This window comes from Salmo salar, chromosome ssa17 (assembly GCF_905237065.1).
Source record: "Salmo salar chromosome ssa17, Ssal_v3.1, whole genome shotgun sequence".
Taxonomy (NCBI): domain Eukaryota; kingdom Metazoa; phylum Chordata; class Actinopteri; order Salmoniformes; family Salmonidae; genus Salmo; species Salmo salar.
The window spans coordinates 4,894,143-4,914,587 of NC_059458.1; the positions used below are offsets into that span (position 1 = coordinate 4,894,143).

The following is a 20,445-nucleotide window of genomic DNA, read 5'->3' on the forward strand; positions in this document are numbered from 1 at the left end:
ATGATGTCGTACTCCTGAGGAGAATGAGCTGGCCGATCAGCAGTCTAGAGGAGGAAAACTATTTTGCTCATATTGTAAATAAGTATAGGTCATATTTTATAGAAATCTGGAAACACTATGCTCATTTGAGACCCCTCTTTCAAAGTCACTGAGATCTCTTTCTTTTAGATATGGTAGCCAAAATAATGAGCAACCCGCTTTCAATATACAAAATATACAATATACATGGCCAAAAGTATGTGGACAGCTGCTCGTCAAACATCTCATTCTAAAATCATGGGCATTAATATGGAGTTGGTCCCCCCTTTGCTGCTATAACATCTTCTACTCTTCTGGGAAGGCTTCCACTAGATGTTGGAACATTGCTGCAGGGACTTGGTTCTATTTAGCCACAAGAGCATTAGTGAGGTCGGGCACTGATGTTGGGCAATTAGGCCTGGCTCGCAGTCTGCGTTCCAATTCATCCCAAATGTGTTCAATGGGGTTGAGGTCAGGTCTCTGTGCAGGCCAGTCAAGTTCTTCCACACCAATCTCAACAAACTATACTGCTCAAAAAAATAAAGGGAACACTTAAACAACACATCCTAGATCTGAATGAAAGAAATCATCTTATTAAATATCTGAGACATGATGTCCCAGATGTGCTCAATTGGATTCAGGTCTGGGGAACGGGTGGGCCAGTCCATAGCATCAATGCCTTCCTCTTGCAGGAACTGCTGACACACTCCAGCCACATGAGGTCTAGCATTGTCTTGCATTAGGAGGAACCCAGGGCCAACCGCACCAGCATATGGTCTCACAAGGGGTCTGAGGATCTCATCTCGGTACCTAATGGCAGTCAGGCTACCTCTGGCGAGCACATGGAGGGCTGTGCGGCCGCTCAAAGAAATGCCACCCCACACCATGACTGACCCACCGCCAAACCGGTCATGCTGGAGGATGTTGCAGCCAGCAGAACGTTCTCCACGGTGTCTCCAGACTCTGTCACTTGCTCAGTGTGAACCTGCTTTCATCTGTGAAGAGCACAGGGCGCCAGTGGCAAATTTTCCAATCTTGGTGTTCTCTGGCAAATGCCAAACGTCCTGCACGGTGTTGGGCTGTAAGCACAACCCCCACCTGTGGACGTCGGGCCCTCATACCACCCTCATGGAGTCCGTTTCTGACCGTTTGAGCAGACACATGCACATTTGTGGCCTGCTGGAGGTCATTTTGCAGGGCTCTGGCAGTGCTTCTCCTGCTCCTCCTTGCACAAAGGCGGAGGTAGCGGTCCTGCTGCTGGGTTGTTGCCCTCCTACGGCCTCCTCCACGTCTCCTGATGTACTGGCCTGTCTCCTGGGTGCCCCTCCATGCTCTGGACACTACGCTGACAGACACAGCAAACCTTCTTGCGACAGCTCGCATTGATGTGCCATCCTGGATGAGCTGCACTACCTGAGCCACTTGTGTGGGTTGTAGACTCCGTCTCATGCTACCACTAGAGTGAAAGCACCGCCAGCATTCAAAAGTGACCAAAACATCAGCCAGGAAGCATAGGAACTGAGAAGTGGTCTGTGGTCACCACCTGCAGAACCACTCCTTTATTGGGGGTGTCTTGCTAATTGCCTATAATTTCCACCTGTTGTCTATTCCATTTGCACAACAGCATGTGAAATTTATTGTCAATCAGTGTTGCTTCCTAATTGGACAGTTTGATTTCACAGAAGTGTGATTGACTTGGAGTTACATTGTGTTGTTTAAGTGTACCCTTTATTTTTTGAGCAGTGTATTTCTGTATGGACCTTGCTTTGTGCACGGGGGCATTGTCATGCTGAAACAGGAAAGGGCCTTCACCAAACTGTTGCCACAAAGTTGGAAGCACAGAATCGTCTAGAATGTCATTGTATGCTGTAACATTAAAATTTGCCTTCACTAAAACTAAGGGGCGTAGCCTGAACCATGAAAAACAGCCCCAGACCATTATTCCTCCTCCACCAAACTTTACAGTTGGCACTATGCATTGTGGTAGGTAGCGTTCTCCTGGTATCCGCCAACCCCAGATTCGTCCGTCAGACTGCCAGTTGGTGAAGTGTGATTCATCACTCCAGAGAACACATTTCCACTGCTCCAGAGTCCAATGGCGGCGAGCTTTATACCACTCCAGCCGACATATGGCATCGCGCATGGTGATCTTAGGCTTGTGTGCGGCTGCTCGGCCATGGAAACCCATTTCATGAAACTCCAGACAAACAGTTCTTGGGCTGACGTTGCTTCCAGAGGCAATTTGGAGCTCAATAGTGAGTGTTGCAACCGAGGACAGACGATTTTTACGCACTACAGCACCCGGCGGTCCCGTTCTGTGAGCATGTGTGGCATACCACTTTGCGGTGGTATGCCGGTGTTGCTCGTAGACGTTGCACTTCACAGTAACAGCACTAACAGTTGACCGGAAAAGCTCTAGCAGGGCATACATTTTTCGAGCTGACTTGTTGGAAAGGTGGCATCCTATGAGGGTGCCATGTTGAAAGTCACTGAGCTCTTCAGTAAGGCCATTCTACTGTCAATGTTTGTCTATAGAGATTGCATGGCGGTGTGCTCGAATTTATACACTTGTCAACAACAGGTGTGGCTGAAATTGCCGAATCCACTAATTTTAAGGGATGTCCATATACTTCTTGGCCATGTCGTTTACTTTGTATCCTTCATTTACTCAAGTGATTCCTTTATTTTGGCAGTTACCTGTAGCTTGACCCTTTCAGACTCCCATTACTAAAGTAAGTATTGAGTGAAACACAGCAGCACTGAGAACAAAGGGTGGATTATGGGTTGTTATTATGGAGGTTGACTTTACAGAGCAGATAGCATTCATGTTTCCAGCCCAAGCCCTGTAGGCCTCCATCCCTCCATCAGTACCCAGCAGCTGGGTGAACTGCTGTAAGCAGTCTGAGCAGGCCTGTTATTATTAGACATTTGCAGATGAAATCACCACAAATACCTTGTAGTGACCTACACTGTTACTGAGTCACTATATCAGGAAACAAGAGATTGAGTAGACTACAGCCTCTCAAATAACTTCCGACTGGGCACACAGTCGTTGAATCAATGCTGTTTCCACATCATTTCAATGAAATGACGTTGAACCAACGTGGGATAGATGTTGAATTGACGTCTGTGCCCAGTGTGTTATCACAGCACAAGAAAAGGGAGCAATATCAAACAATGATGTGCTACAACCTCTGACTCATTTTTATTCAATGTAAGACAATAAAAAACATCTGTTGCAAATATGAATCTGAATAGTCTGTACCTTATTTGAGCTAAAACCCATTCAAAACAATAAGACCTGTTTTCTCTAGACAAGCAACATAACTAGTCTGAGGCTGGATAATACAACAGTTTAGTGAACAAATTGCGATCAACCTTCAGTCATTGCCTCTGCCATGTGGCTATGGGGTTAACATCTTCTGAATAATCCTAGAGAAATTACACCTGCTCAACATGGTATTGCGGATTACAGAGGATTTGGTATATTCTCTGGCAGAGTCCTTTTAAACATGCATAGCAAATCTGAGAGTCTGCTAAATACACATATAATCAAATATAATTAACATATTTCGCAGTCTTACCTCTGTTTCATGTGTCATGGGGTTAAATCCACAGAGGTTGCAGATAGTATTCTTGCATTCTGTGCAGGTGTTGTAGTTGGGAGGGTCCTTGGAGCCCTTGTTGAGTTCCACCTTGCAGAGTGGACAGGTAGATTGGCCTGCTTTGGGAGCTGGTTGGGAGGATGCTGCTCCCTTTGGAGGCGCTGATGGGGGTTTGTCCACTTTGGCATGTACTGATGGGGGAACCTTGACCTGCTGGGGTTGCTCTGCTTTCTTCTCCTCTGATCTCAGAGCAGCAGGTGGTTTGGTCTCGTTTGCAGGGGGCATCTTGGGAGAGGCATGGGCTGTTAAAGACACCTTGGGGGAAGCTGGCAGTGTGGTGAGTGGTTCGTCCTGAACAGCTGAGGTGATCAAAGTGGATGCAGAGCTGAAGATGGAGGAACCAAAGCCAAACATCTTCCCAGAAACTGAGTCTTCAGGCTTTGGATGAGATTTAGTACCACCAAAGCCAAAGAAGCCCCCTGACTGCTTTGCGGGTGGGGCATGTGATTCCGGTACAGGTTTGGCAGGAGAGCTCCCTCCTTTTGGAAACTGTTGCGGAGAATGTCCAGGCTCCTGCTTTAAGGGAGCAGTTTTGGGGTCTGGCTTTGGAGCTGGCTGGGGTTGTATTTGAGGTGGGGGCTTTGTAGCAGGCTGTTGCAGTGAAGGAGTTTGCTTTTCTTGCTGCTGTACAGGTGTAGCAGCTCCACTGGATTTGGGTGTGGCTGGAAGTGGTTGGTCCACTGGTTTCTGTACAATTCTAGGTTCTTCATTCTCCTTCTCAGCCACAGCAGGTGAAGCCTGTTTATTTTGTGTGGATCCTAGTGGTGGGGTCTCCTCCTTTTTGTCTGCATTTGTTGCTGGGGTACCAGCGGGAATTGGTGTCTCCTGAGGTACACTGGGTGTAGTGATCTCTTTTTGGCCAGCCGCAGGTACAGGGATCTCCTCCTTCTGGGGTTTAGCTGGAGCTGGGGTCGGCTTTTGAGATGCAGCAGGTGTGACATTCTCCTTTTGAAGTGCAACAGGTGTAGAGACTATGCTGGGCAAGGGTTGGGATTTCATCATGGGAGGTCCTGGAGGTTCCATTGCTCCAAGTGCTCTCTGCATCTGGCAGGTCAGACAGAGCCATTCCTTTACCTGAAATAAAATAACAGTGTTGATAAAAAATAACTAAAAATAATATAACTAAAAATAATATTAATATAAATAATATATCTCATCTTAGTTGCTATTTAAACACTGCATACTACATGTGACATACGTACAAAATAACTGTCTCATGCTCTACATCTCTGTGTGTGTGTGTGTGTGTGTGTGTGTGTGTGTGTGTGTGTGTGTGTGTGTGTGTGTGTGTGTGTGTGTGTGTGTGTGTGTGTGTGTATGTTTGTGTGTGTGTTTGTGTGAGAGTGTGTGTGTGCGTGCGAGTGTTTTTAAATTATGTATATCTATGTTGTATGTACTATCTAGGCACCTGACCTGAGCCATAAGGGAGACTAGGCATCTACCACCCCACTACCACTATCAGCGGGGCAATGAAGCATATGTTGTTTGTCCCTCCACTTTGGTTCTGAAATCACCATCACCCACTGATTAACTTGTAATTTTTGCAGATTAAGTGTGTGAGCTAGTATTGTATTAATATTGACTGTAAAAAATTGCTGTGGCAAAGCCAATGAATATGTAGCACAACTTTGGATTTCATCCCCATCTCAAAACCAGATGGTTTTGACCGTTTGAAAGTTTTTACTGAGTAAGCTTCTCCTCGCGCTTCGGGCATGCCTCACAAAAGGGATTGGTGGCCTCGTTATGAAATGATCAACATTACCATGTAAACTCAGCAAAACAAGAAATGTCCTCTCACTGTCAACTGCGTTTATTTTCAGCAAACTTAACATGTGTAAATATTTGTATGAACATAACAGGATTCAACAACTGAGACATAAACTGAAGAAGTTCCACAGACATGTGACTAACAGAAATGTAATAATGTGTCCCTGAACAAAGGGGGGGTCAAAATCAAAAGTAACAGTCAGTGTCTCTGTGGCCACCAGCTGCATTAAGTACTGCAATGCATCTCCTCCTCATGGACTGCAACAGATTTGCCAGTTCTTGCTGTGAGATGTTACCACACTCTTCCACCAAGGCACCTGCAAGTTCCCGGACATTTCTGGGGGGAATGGCCCTAGCCCTCACCCTCCAATCCAACAGGTCCCAGACGTGCTCAATGGGATTGAGATCCAGGATCTTCACTGGCCATTGCAGAACACTGACATTCCTGTCTTGCAGGAAATCACGCAAAGAACATGCAGTATGGCTGGAGGCATTGTCATGCTGGAGGGTCATGTAAGGATGAGCCTGCAGGAAGGGTACCACATGAGGGAGGAGGATGTCGTCCCTGTAACGCACATCGCTGAGATTGCCTGCAATGACAACAAGTTCAGTCCGATGATGCTGTGACACACCGCCCCAGGCCATGACAGACCCTCCACCTCCAAATCGATCCCGCTCCAGAGTACGGACCTCGGTGTAATGCTCGTTCCTTCGACGATAAACGCAAATCCGACCATCACCCCTGGTGAGACAAAACCGCAACTCGTCAGTGAAGAGCACTTTTTGCCAGTCCTGTCTGGTCCAGCGACAGTGGGTTTGTGCCCATAGGCGACATTGTTGCCGGTGATGTCTGGTGAGGACCTGCCTTACAACAGGCCTACAAGCCCTCAGTCCAGCCTCTCTCAGAATATTGAGGACTGTCAGAGCGCTGATGGAGGGATTGTGCGTTCCTGGTGTAACTCGGGCAGTTGTTGTTGCCATCCTGTACCTGTCCCTCAGCTGTGATGTTCGGATATACCGATCCTGCGCAGGTGTTGTTACACGTGGTATGCCACTTGCGAGGATGATCAGCTGTCCGTCCTGTAGCGCTGTCTTAGGCATCTCATAGTATGGACATTGCAATTCATTGCCCTAGCCACATCTGCAGTCCTCATGCCTCCTTGCAGCATGCCTAAGGCACATTCACACAGATGAGCAGGGACCCTGGGCATCTTTCTTTTGGTGTTTTTCAGAGTCAGTAGAAAGGCCTCTTTAGTGTCCTAAGTTTTTATAACTGTGACATTTACATATACATTTTAGTCATTTAGCAGACGCTCTTATCCAGAGCGACTTACAGTAGTGAATGCATACATTTCATTTCATACAATTTTTTTCTTCTTCGTACTTGGCCCCCCGTGGGAATCAAACCCACAACCCTGGCATTGCAAACACCATGCTCTACCAACTGAGCTACGGGGAAGGTGACCTTAATTGCCTACCGCCTGTAAGCTGTTAGTGTATTAACGACCGTTCCACAGGTGCATGTTCATAAATTGTTTAAGGTTCATTGAACAAGCATGGGAAACAGTGTTAAACCCTTTACAATGAAGATCTGTGAAGTTATTTGGATTTTTACGAATTATCTTTGAAAGACAGGGTCCTGAAAAAGGGACATTTCTTTTTTGCTGAGTTTAAATCTAAAAATGACCATACTGATTGTTTAAAGCAAAACAACCAAAACAAAGCTGGGCAGAGTGTGCAGTTTGAATAGGCTACTATCATTGCCTGGGGTTGTTTGGCATGCAAAATTACTTGTAGATCAATGACTGTCAACACAGTTACATGCAGTCCAACACTGAAGAAGAGAGGACGCATCAGTTGTTACAAGATAAGAGATATTTTCAGACAGTAGAAAGAATGTAATATGAGCAGAAAATGCTTGTGAACCGTGAATTCATAACTTTAGAATCTATTTTTTAACGATGCATGCTACATTTGGATTGGTTTGGGGTCCGTGGACTGATGCGTTTCGGTGAATGTTACATCCCTAGCATATTCTGTAGAGTATGGGAGCCACGATGTACTCCAAACCCCTTCAGACAAAAGTCATGCACCTAACAATATGTTAAATGTGATCAGTAGCAGATGAACATGAATGTCAAAACCTTGCCAAGATACTCAAAGACAATGCTGTCAGATTACAATTGGTTTCCAGGAAGATCATAAACCAACATTAGATATTTTTTAAGGAAAGACAATATTAATAACAAGAACTCCATCAAAGCATCTTGTTATCCTTTCTTACAACTCCCATGAAAGACAAGACTAGCGAATATAAACATTGTATATATATTTATATATATATATATATATATATATATATAGTTCGTATCATTAACCAATTGTTCTAAAAAAAAAACACAACAGTTATTTTAGAGTAGCTAACTACTTTGATGAAACATATACTATTTACTTACAGTTTCATGTGGCATGGGGTTAAATCCACAGAGGTTGCAGACAGTGTTCTTGCATTCTGTGCAGGTGTTGTAGTTGGGAGGGTCCTTGGAGCCCTTGTTGAGTTCCACCTTGCAGAGTGGACAGGTAGATTGGCCTGCTTTGGGAGCTGGTTGGGAGGATGCTGCTCCCTTTGGATTTGCTGATGGTGGTTTGTCCACTTTGGCATGTACTGATGGGGGGATATTGGCCTTCTGGGGTTGCGCTGCTTTCTTCTCCTCTGCTTTCTGAGCAGCAGGTATTTTTGTCTCATTTGCAGGAGGCATCTTGGGAGAGGTCTGGGCCAGTGCAGATATCTTGGGGGAAGCTGGCGGTGTGGTGCGGGGCTCGTCCTGAACAACTGAGGTTATCAAAGTGGAGGCAGAGCTGAAAATGGAAGAGCCAAAGCCAAACATCTTCCCAGACACTGACTCTTCGGGCTTTGAGGAGGCAGACTGAGATTTGGGACCTCCAAAGCCAAATAAGCCTCCTGATTCCTGCTTGGGGGGTTGCTTTGTGGCTGGGAAGGCACTACTCTCCCTACGCCCAGGGATGGGCTGCTGTGGTGGTTTATGAGGTTCTGATGTTCTCCGGTTCTCCAGTGGAGCCTTCTGAGCAGGCACTGGGCTTGCCGGATTTTGAGTGTCTGCTGCTTTAGCAGCTTCAATTATTGATATATCAGGCTCTGATTTTGCAGCCTCTGCTGAGGGCTGCGGAGGCTGTCCTTGTTGTTGTAGAGTCTTCTGTTGTGGAGGTTGTTGGACTACTGTTGGAGTCGGTTTGTCCACTGATTTCTGGTCCTGCTGGCAAACCACTGTCGGGGATACCTCCTTCTTCTGTGACGAGCCTGGTGCTGGGGTCTCTTTCACTAAAGCAGGAGTCATAGACACCTTGGGGGAAGCTGGAGGTGTGGTGCGGTGCTCATCCTGAACAGCTGAGGTGATCAAAGTGGATGCCGAGCTGAAGATAGAGGAGCCAAAGCCAAGCATCTTCCCAGACACTGAGTCTTCAGGCTTTGACTGAGCAGGCTGAGATTTAGCACCACCAAAGCCAAAGAAGCCTCCTGACTCCTGCTTGGTGGGCTGGGCCTGTGGTGGTGGTACAGATTTTGCATGAGAGGCTCCACCTTTTGGAAGCTGTTGTTGAGGCTTCCCGGGCTCTCCTTTCTGTGTCCCTGCTAGAGGCTGAGGTTGTTGCTCTTGATGTTGTGGAGTCTCTTGGTGTGGAGGATGTTGGACAGGGGTTGGAGTTGATTTGTCCACTGGCGTTTTGTCCTGCTGTGAAGCCACTGCCGGAAATACCTCCTTCTGTGGTGACCCTGGTGCTAGGTTCTTCTTCTCTTTCTCTGAAGCAGGAGTCATTGGCTCCTTTAGGGGAGCAGTTTCGAGGTCTGGCATTGGAGCTTGCTGGGGCTGTACTTGTTGTGATGCCTTTGTAGCAGGAGTTTGCTTTTCTTGCTGCTGTACAGTTGCAACAGCTCCACTGGTTTTGGGTGTGGCTGGAATTGGTTGGTCCACTGGTTTCTGTACAATTCTAGGTTCTTCATTCTCCTTCTCAGCCACAGCAGGTGAAGCCTGTTTATTTTGTGTGGATCCTAGTGGTGGGGTCTCCTCCTTTTTGTCTGCATTTGGTGCTGGGGTACCAGCGGGAATTGGTGTCTCCTGAGGCACACTGGGTGTAGTGATCTCTTTTTGGCCAGCCGCAGGTACAGGGATCTCCTCCTTCTGGGGTTTAGCTGGAGCTGGGGTCGGCTTTTGAGATGCAGCAGGTGTGACATTCTCCTTTTGAAGTGCAACAGGTGTAGAGACTATGCTGGGCAAGGGTTGGGATTTCATCATGGGAGGTCCTGGGGGTTCCATTGCTCCAAGTGCTCTCTGCATCTGGCAGGTCAGACAGAGCCATTCCTTTACCTGAAATAAAATAACAGTGTTGATAAAAAATAACTAAAAATAATATAACTAAAAATAATATTAATATAAATAATATATCTCATCTTAGTTGCTATTTAAACACTGCATACTACATGTGACATACATACAAAATAACTGTCTTATGCTCTACATCTGTGTGTGTGTGTGTGTGTGTGTGTGTGTGTGTGTGTGTGTGTGTGTGTGTGTGTGTGTGTGTGTGTGTGTGTGTGTGTGTGTGTGTGTGTGTGTGTGTGTGTGTGTTTGTGTGAGAGTGTGTGTGTGCGTGCGAGTGTTTTTAAATTCTGTATATCTATGTTGTATGTACTATCTAGGCACCTGACCTGTGCCATAAGGGAGACTAGGCATCTACCACCCCACTACCACTATCAGCGGGGCAATGAAGCATATGTTGTTTGTCCCTCCACTTTGGTTCTGAAATCACCATCACCCACTGATTAACTTGTAATTTTTGCAGATTAAGTGTGTGAGCTAGTATTGTATTAATATTGACTGTAAAAAATTGCTGTTGCAAAGCCAATGAATATGTAGCACAACTTTGGATTTCATCCCTATCTCAAAACCAGATGGTTTTGACCGTTTGAAAGTTTTTACTTAGTAAGCTTCTCCTCGCGCTTCGGGCATGCCTCGCAAAAGGGATTGGTGGCCTCGTTATGAAATGATCAACTTTACCATGTAAACTCAGCAAAACAAGAAACGTCCTCTCACTGTCAACTGCGTTTATTTTCAGCAAACTTAACATGTGTAAATATTTGTATGAACATAACAGGATTCAACAACTGAGACATAAACTGAAGAAGTTCCACAGAGATGTGACTAACAGAAATGTAATAATGTGTCCCTGAACAAAGGGGGGGTCAAAATCAAAAGTAACAGTCAGTGTCTCGTGTGGCCACCAGCTGCATTAAGTACTGCAATGCATCTCCTCCTCATGGACTGCAACAGATTTGCCAGTTCTTGCTGTGAGATGTTACCACACTCTTCCACCAAGGCACCTGCAAGTTCCCGGACATTTCTGGGGGGAATGGCCCTAGCCCTCACCCTCCAATCCAACAGGTCCCAGACGTGCTCAATGGGATTGAGATCCAGGATCTTCACTGGCCATTGCAGAACACTGACATTCCTGTCTTGCAGGAAATCACGCAAAGAACATGCAGTATGGCTGGAGGCATTGTCATGCTGGAGGGTCATGTCAGGATGAGCCTGCAGGAAGGGTACCACATGAGGGAGGAGGATGTCGTCCCTGTAACGCATATCGCTGAGATTGCCTGCAATGACAACAAGCTCAGTCCGATGATGCTGTGACACACCGCCCCAGGCCATGACGGACCCTCCACCTCCAAATCGATCCCGCTCCAGAGTACGGGCCTCGGTGTAATGCTCGTTCCTTCGACGATAAACGCAAATCCGACCATCACCCCTGGTGAGACAAAACCGCGACTCGTCAGTGAAGAGCACTTTTTGCCAGTCCTGTCTGGTCCAGCGACAGTGGGTTTGTGCCCATAGGCGACATTGTTGCCGGTGATGTCTGGTGAGGACCTGCCTTACAACAGGCCTACAAGCCCTCAGTCCAGCCTCTCTCAGAATATTGAGGACTGTCAGAGCGCTGATGGAGGGATTGTGCGTTCCTGGTGTAACTCGGGCAGTTGTTGTTGCCATCCTGTACCTGTCCCTCAGCTGTGATGTTCGGATATACCGATCCTGCGCAGGTGTTGTTACACGTGGTATGCCACTTGCGAGGATGATCAGCTGTCCGTCCTGTCTCCCTGTAGCGCTGTCTTAGGCATCTCACAGTACGGACATTGCAATTCATTGCCCTAGCCACATCTGCAGTCCTCATGCCTCCATGCAGCATGCCTAAGGCACGTTCACGCAGATGAGCAGGGACCCTGGGCATCTTTCTTTTGGTGTTTTTCAGAGTCAGTAGAAAGGCCTCTTTAGTGTCCTAAGTTTTTATAACTGTGACCTTAATTGCCTACCGCCTGTAAGCTGTTAGTGTATTAACGACCGTTCCACAGGTGCATGTTCATAAATTGTTTAAGGTTCATTGAACAAGCATGGGAAACAGTGTTAAACCCTTTACAATGAAGATCTGTGAAGTTATTTGGATTTTTACGAATTATCTTTGAAAGACAGGGTCCTGAAAAAGGGACATTTCTTTTTTTGCTGAGTTTAAATCTAAAATTGACCATACTGATTGTTTAAAGCAAAACAACCAAAACAAAGCTGGGCAGAGTGTGCAGGTTGAATAGGCTACTATCATTGCCTGGGGTTGTTTGGCATGCAAAATTACTTGTAGATCAATGACTGTCAACACAGTTACATGCAGTCCAACACTGAAGAAGAGAGGACGCATCAGTTGTTACAAGATAAGAGATATTTTCAGACAGTAGAAAGAATGTAATATGAGCAGAAAATGCTTGTGAACCGTGAATTCATAACTTTAGAATCTATTTTTTGAACGATGCATGCTACATTTGGATTGGTTTGGGGTCCGTGGACTGATGCGTTTCGGTGAATGTTACATCCCTAGCATATTCTGTAGAGTATGGGAGCCACGATGTACTCCAAACCCCTTCAGACAAAAGTCATGCACCTAACAATATGTTAAATGTGATCAGTAGCAGATGAACATGAATGTCAAAACCTTGCCAATATACTCAAAGACAATGCTGTCAGATTACAATTGGTTTCCAGGAAGATCATAAACCAACATTAGATATTTTTTAAGGAAAGACAGTATTAATAACAAGAACTCCATCAAAGCATCTTGTTATCCTTTCTTACAACTCCCATGAAAGACAAGACTAGCGAATATAAACATTGTATATAATATATATATATATATATATATAGTTCGTATCATTAACCAATTGTTCTAAAAAAACCCACAACAGTTATTTTAGAGTAGCTAACTACTTTGATGAAACATATACTATTTACTTACAGTTTCATGTGGCATGGGGTTAAATCCACAGAGGTTGCAGACAGTGTTCTTGCATTCTGTGCAGGTGTTGTAGTTGGGAGGGTCCTTGGAGCCCTTGTTGAGTTCCACCTTGCAGAGTGGACAGGTAGATTGGCCTGCTTTGGGAGCTGGTTGGGAGGATGCTGCTCCCTTTGGAGGCGCTGATGGGGGGTTTGTCCACTTTGGCATGTACTGATGGGGGGATATTGGCCTTCTGGGGTTGCGCTGCTTTCTTCTCCTCTGCTTTCTGAGCAGCAGGTAGTTTTGTCTCATTTGCAGGAGGCATCTTGGGAGAGGTCTGGGCCAGTGCAGATATCTTGGGGGGAAGCTGGCGGTGTGGTGCGGGGCTCGTCCTGAACAACTGAGGTTATCAAAGTGGAGGCAGAGCTGAAAATGGAAGAGCCAAAGCCAAACATCTTCCCAGACACTGACTCTTCGGGCTTTGAGGAGGCAGACTGAGATTTGGGACCTCCAAAGCCAAATAAGCCTCCTGATTCCTGCTTGGGGGTTGCTTTGTGGCTGGGAAGGCACTACTCTCCCTACGCCCAGGGATGGGCTGCTGTGGTGGTTTATGAGGTTCTGATGTTCTCCGGTTCTCCAGTGGAGCCTTCTGAGCAGGCACTGGGCTTGCCGGATTTTGAGTGTCTGCTGCTTTAGCAGCTTCAATTATTGATATATCAGGCTCTGATTTTGCAGCCTCTGCTGAGGGCTGCGGAGGCTGTCCTTGTTGTTGTAGAGTCTTCTGTTGTGGAGGTTGTTGGACTACTGTTGGAGTCGGTTTGTCCACTGACGTCTGGTCCTGCTGGCAAACCACTGTCGGGGATACCTCCTTCTTCTGTGACGAGCCTGGTGCTGGGGTCTCTTTCACTAAAGCAGGAGTCATAGACACCTTGGGGGAAGCTGGAGGTGTGGTGCGGTGCTCATCCTGAACAGCTGAGGTGATCAAAGTGGATGCCGAGCTGAAGATAGAGGAGCCAAAGCCAAGCATCTTCCCAGACACTGAGTCTTCAGGCTTTGACTGAGCAGGCTGAGATTTAGCACCACCAAAGCCAAAGAAGCCTCCTGACTCCTGCTTGGTGGGCTGGGCCTGTGGTGGTGGTACAGATTTTGCATGAGAGGCTCCACCTTTTGGAAGCTGTTGTTGAGGCTTCCCGGGCTCTCCTTTCGGTGTCCCTGCTAGAGGCTGAGGTTGTTGCTCTTGTTGTTGTGGAGTCTCTTGGTGTGGAGGATGTTGGACAGGGGTTGGAGTTGATTTGTCCACTGGCGTTTTGTCCTGCTGTGAAGCCACTGCCGGAAATACCTCCTTCTGTGGTGACCCTGGTGCTAGGTTCTTCTTCTCTTTCTCTGAAGCAGGAGTCATTGGCTCCTTTAGGGGAGCAGTTTCGAGGTCTGGCATTGGAGCTTGCTGGGGCTGTACTTGTTGTGATGCCTTTGTAGCAGGAGTTTGCTTTTCTTGCTGCTGTACAGTTGCAACAGCTCCACTGGTTTTGGGTGTGGCTGGAATTGGTTGGTCCACTGGTTTCTGTACAATTCTAGGTTCTTCATTCTCCTTCTCAGCCACAGCAGGTGAAGCCTGTTTATTTTGTGTGGATCCTAGTGGTGGGGTCTCCTCCTTTTTGTCTGCATTTGGTGCTGGGGTACCAGCGGGAATTGGTGTCTCCTGAGGCACACTGGGTGTAGTGATCTCTTTTTGGCCAGCCGCAGGTACAGGGATCTCCTCCTTCTGGGGTTTAGCTGGAGCTGGGGTCGGCTTTTGAGATGCAGCAGGTGTGACATTCTCCTTTTGAAGTGCAACAGGTGTAGAGACTATGCTGGGCAAGGGTTGGGATTTCATCATGGGAGGTCCTGGGGGTTCCATTGCTCCAAGTGCTCTCTGCATCTGGCAGGTCAGACAGAGCCATTCCTTTACCTGAAATAAAATAACAGTGTTGATAAAAAATAACTAAAAATAATATAACTAAAAATAATATTAATATAAATAATATATCTCATCTTAGTTGCTATTTAAACACTGCATACTACATGTGACATACATACAAAATAACTGTCTTATGCTCTACATCGGGTGTGTGTGTGTGTGTGTGTGTGTGTGTGTGTGTGTGTGTGTGTGTGTGTGTGTGTGTGTGTGTGTGTGTGTGTGTGTGTGTGTGTGTGTGTTTGTGTGAGAGTGTGTGTGTGCGTGCGAGTGTTTTTAAATTCTGTATATCTATGTTGTATGTACTATCTAGGCACCTGACCTGAGCCATAAGGGAGACTAGGCATCTACCACCCCACTACCACTATCAGCGGGGCAATGAAGCATATGTTGTTTGTCCCTCCACTTTGGTTCTGAAATCACCATCACCCACTGATTAACTTGTAATTTTTGCAGATTAAGTGTGTGAGCTAGTATTGTATTAATATTGACTGTAAAAATTGCTGTTGCAAAGCCAATGAATATGTAGCACAACTTTGGATTTCATCCCTATCTCAAAACCAGATGGTTTTGACCGTTTGAAAGTTTTTACTGAGTAAGCTTCTCCTCGCGCTTCGGGCATGCCTCGCAAAAGGGATTGGTGGCCTCGTTATGAAATGATCAACTTTACCATGTAAACTCAGCAAAACAAGAAACGTCCTCTCACTGTCAACTGCGTTTATTTTCAGCAAACTTAACATGTGTAAATATTTGTATGAACATAACAGGATTCAACAACTGAGACATAAACTGAACAAGTTCCACAGACATGTGACTAACAGAAATGTAATAATGTGTCCCTGAACAAAGGGGGGGTCAAAATCAAAAGTAAAAGTCAGTGTCTCGTGTGGCCACCAGCTGCATTAAGTACTGCAATGCATCTCCTCCTCATGGACTGCAACAGATTTGCCAGTTCTTGCTGTGAGATGTTACCACACTCTTCCACCAAGGCACCTGCAAGTTCCCGGACATTTCTGGGGAGAATGGCCCTAGCCCTCACCCTCCAATCCAACAGGTCCCAGACGTGCTCAATGGGATTGAGATCCAGGATCTTCACTGGCCATTGCAGAACACTGACATTCCTGTCTTGCAGGAAATCACGCAAAGAACATGCAGTATGGCTGGAGGCATTGTCATGCTGGAGGGTCATGTCAGGATGAGCCTGCAGGAAGGGTACCACATGAGGGAGGAGGATGTCGTCCCTGTAACGAACATCGCTGAGATTGCCTGCAATGACAACAAGCTCAGTCCGATGATGCTGTGACACACCGCCCCAGGCCATGACGGACCCTCCACCTCCAAATCGATCCCGCTCCAGAGTACGGGCCTCGGTGTAATGCTCGTTCCTTCGACGATAAACGCAAATCCGACCATCACCCCTGGTGAGACAAAACCGCGACTCGTCAGTGAAGAGCACTTTTTGCCAGTCCTGTCTGGTCCAGCGACAGTGGGTTTGTGCCCATAGGCGACATTGTTGCCGGTGATGTCTGGTGAGGACCTGCCTTACAACAGGCCTACAAGCCCTCAGTCCAGCCTCTCTCAGAATATTGAGGACTGTCAGAGCGCTGATGGAGGGATTGTGCGTTCCTGGTGTAACTCGGGCAGTTGTTGTTGCCATCCTGTACCTGTCCCTCAGCTGTGATGTTCGGATATACCGATCCTGCGCAGGTGTTGTTACACGTGGTATGCCACTTGCGAGGATGATCAGCTGTCCGTCCTGTCTCCCTGTAGCGCTGTCTTAGGCATCTCACAGTACGGACATTGCAATTCATTGCCCTAGCCACATCTGCAGTCCTCATGCCTCCATGCAGCATGCCTAAGGCACGTTCACGCAGATGAGCAGGGACCCTGGGCATCTTTCTTTTGGTGTTTTTCAGAGTCAGTAGAAAGGCCTCTTTAGTGTCCTAAGTTTTTATAACTGTGACCTTAATTGCCTACCGCCTGTAAGCTGTTAGTGTATTAACGACCGTTCCACAGGTGCATGTTCATAAATTGTTTAAGGTTCATTGAACAAGCATGGGAAACAGTGTTAAACCCTTTACAATGAAGATCTGTGAAGTTATTTGGATTTTTACGAATTATCTTTGAAAGACAGGGTCCTGAAAAAGGGACATTTCTTTTTTTGCTGAGTTTAAATCTAAAAATGACCATACTGATTGTTTAAAGCAAAACAACCAAAACAAAGCTGGGCAGAGTGTGCAGTTTGAATAGGCTACTATCATTGCCTGGGGTTGTTTGGCATGCAAAATTACTTGTAGATCAATGACTGTCAACACAGTTACATGCAGTCCAACACTGAAGAAGAGAGGACGCATCAGTTGTTACAAGATAAGAGATATTTTCAGACAGTAGAAAGAATGTAATATGAGCAGAAAATGCTTGTGAACCGTGAATTCATAACTTTAGAATCTATTTTTTGAACGATGCATGCTACATTTGGATTGGTTTGGGGTCCGTGGACTGATGCGTTTCGGTGAATGTTACATCCCTAGCATATTCTGTAGAGTATGGGAGCCACGATGTACTCCAAACCCCTTCAGACAAAAGTCATGCACCTAACAATATGTTAAATGTGATCAGTAGCAGATGAACATGAATGTCAAAACCTTGCCAAGATACTCAAAGACAATGCTGTCAGATTACAATTGGTTTCCAGGAAGATCATAAACCAACATTAGATATTTTTTAAGGAAAGACAATATTAATAACAAGAACTCCATCAAAGCATCTTGTTATCCTTTCTTACAACTCCCATGAAAGACAAGACTAGCGAATATAAACATTGTATAAAAATAAAAAAATATATATATATATATATATATATAGTTCGTATCATTAACCAATTGTTCTAAAAAAAAAACACAACAGTTATTTTAGAGTAGCTAACTACTTTGATGAAACATATACTATTTACTTACAGTTTCATGTGGCATGGGGTTAAATCCACAGAGGTTGCAGACAGTGTTCTTGCATTCTGTGCAGGTGTTGTAGTTGGGAGGGTCCTTGGAGCCCTTGTTGAGTTCCACCTTGCAGAGTGGACAGGTAGATTGGCCTGCTTTGGGAGCTGGTTGGGAGGATGCTGCTCCCTTTGGAGGCGCTGATGGGGGTTTGTCCACTTTGGCATGTACTGATGGGGGGATATTGGCCTTCTGGGGTTGCGCTGCTTTCTTCTCCTCTGCTTTCTGAGCAGCAGGTAGTTTTGTCTCGTTTGCAGGAGGCATCTTGGGAGAGGTCTGGGCCAGTGCAGATATCTTGGGGGAAGCTGGCGGTGTGGTGCGGGGCTCGTCCTGAACAACTGAGGTTATCAAAGTGGAGGCAGAGCTGAAAATGGAAGAGCCAAAGCCAAACATCTTCCCAGACACTGACTCTTCGGGCTTTGAGGAGGCAGACTGAGATTTGGGACCTCCAAAGCCAAATAAGCCTCCTGATTCCTGCTTGGGGGGTTGCTTTGTGGCTGGGAAGGCACTACTCTCCCTACGCCCAGGGATGGGCTGCTGTGGTGGTTTATGAGGTTCTGATGTTCTCCGGTTCTCCAGTGGAGCCTTCTGAGCAGGCACTGGGCTTGCCGGATTTTGAGTGTCTGCTGCTTTAGCAGCTTCAATTATTGATATATCAGGCTCTGATTTTGCAGCCTCTGCTGAGGGCTGCGGAGGCTGTCCTTGTTGTTGTAGAGTCTTCTGTTGTGGAGGTTGTTGGACTACTGTTGGAGTCGGTTTGTCCACTGACGTCTGGTCCTGCTGGCAAACCACTGTCGGGGATACCTCCTTCTTCTGTGACGAGCCTGGTGCTGGGGTCTCTTTCACTAAAGCAGGAGTCATAGACACCTTGGGGGAAGCTGGAGGTGTGGTGCGGTGCTCATCCTGAACAGCTGAGGTGATCAAAGTGGATGCCGAGCTGAAGATAGAGGAGCCAAAGCCAAGCATCTTCCCAGACACTGAGTCTTCAGGCTTTGACTGAGCAGGCTGAGATTTAGCACCACCAAAGCCAAAGAAGCCTCCTGACTCCTGCTTGGTGGGCTGGGCCTGTGGTGGTGGTACAGATTTTGCATGAGAGGCTCCACCTTTTGGAAGCTGTTGTTGAGGCTTCCCGGGCTCTCCTTTCGGTGTCCCTGCTAGAGGCTGAGGTTGTTGCTCTTGTTGTTGTGGAGTCTCTTGGTGTGGAGGATGTTGGACAGGGGTTGGAGTTGATTTGTCCACTGGCGTTTTGTCCTGCTGTGAAGCCACTGCCGGAAATACCTCCTTCTGTGGTGACCCTGGTGCTAGGTTCTTCTTCTCTTTCTCTGAAGCAGGAGTCATTGGCTCCTTTAGGGGAGCAGTTTCGAGGTCTGGCATTGGAGCTTGCTGGGGCTGTACTTGTTGTGATGCCTTTGTAGCAGGAGTTTGCTTTTCTTGCTGCTGTACAGTTGCAACAGCTCCACTGGTTTTGGGTGTGGCTGGAATTGGTTGGTCCACTGGTTTCTGTACAATTCTAGGTTCTTCATTCTCCTTCTCAGCCACAGCAGGTGAAGCCTGTTTATTTTGTGTGGATCCTAGTGGTGGGGTCTCCTCCTTTTTGTCTGCATTTGGTGCTGGGGTACCAGCGGGAATTGGTGTCTCCTGAGGCACACTGGGTGTAGTGATCTCTTTTTGGCCAGCCGCAGGTACAGGGATCTCCTCCTTCTGGGGTTTAGCTGGAGCTGGGGTCGGCTTTTGAGATGCAGCAGGTGTGACATTCTCCTTTTGAAGTGCAACAGGTGTAGAGACTATGCTGGGCAAGGGTTGGGATTTCATCATGGGAGGTCCTGGGGGTTCCATTGCTCCAAGTGCTCTCTGCATCTGGCAGGTCAGACAGAGCCATTCCTTTACCTGAAATAAAAAACAGTGTTGATAAAAATAACTAAAAATAATATAACTAAAAATAATATTAATATAAATAATATATCTCATCTTAGTTGCTATTTAAACACTGCATACTACATGTGACATACATACAAAATAACTGTCTTATGCTCTACATCGTGTGTGTGTGTGTGTGTGTGTGTGTGTGTGTGTGTGTGTGTGTGTGTGTGTGTGTGTGTGTGTGTGTGTGTGTGTGTGTGTTTGTGTGAGAGTGTGTGTGTGCGTGCGAGTGTTTTTAAATTCTGTATATCTATGTTGTATGTACTATCTAGGCACCTGACCTGAGCCATAAGGGAGACTAGGCATCTACCACCCCACTACCACTATCAGCGGGGCAATGAAGCATATGTTGTTTGTCCCTCCACTTTGGTTCTGAAATCACCATCACCCACTGATTAACTTGTAATTTTTGCAGATTAAGTGTGTGAGCTAGTATTGTATTAATATTGACTGTAAAAAATTGCTGTTGCAAAGCCAATGAATATGTAGCACAACTTTGGATTTCATCCCTATCTCAAAACCAGATGGTTTTGACCGTTTGAAAGTTTTTACTGAGTAAGCTTCTCCTCGCGCTCGGGCATGCCTCGCAAAAGGGATTGGTGGCCTCGTTATGAAATGATCAACTTTACCATGTAAACTCAGCAAAACAAGAAACGTCCTCTCACTGTCAACTGCGTTTATTTTCAGCAAACTTAACATGTGTAAATATTTGTATGAACATAACAGGATTCAACAACTGAGACATAAACTGAACAAGTTCCACAGACATGTGACTAACAGAAATGTAATAATGTGTCCC

The 20,445-nt window shown here is 46.3% G+C and overlaps 1 protein-coding gene across 1 annotated transcript in view; it reads right to left on the minus strand.

Annotated features, from left to right (window-relative positions):
• LOC106599044 (protein piccolo) overlaps nt 1-20,445 on the minus strand; it is a 90,926-nt gene that overhangs the window by 61,589 nt on the left and 8,892 nt on the right. Inside the window, exons 4-8 of the mRNA XM_045700365.1 lie at nt 17,688-19,613; nt 13,285-14,724; nt 12,798-13,202; nt 7,907-9,832; nt 3,603-4,757 (exon numbers count right to left, since the gene is read on the minus strand). Coding sequence (XP_045556321.1) covers nt 3,603-4,757; nt 7,907-9,832; nt 12,798-13,202; nt 13,285-14,724; nt 17,688-19,613 — 6,852 coding nt within the window. The remainder of the gene's footprint in view (nt 1-3,602; nt 4,758-7,906; nt 9,833-12,797; nt 13,203-13,284; nt 14,725-17,687; nt 19,614-20,445) is intronic.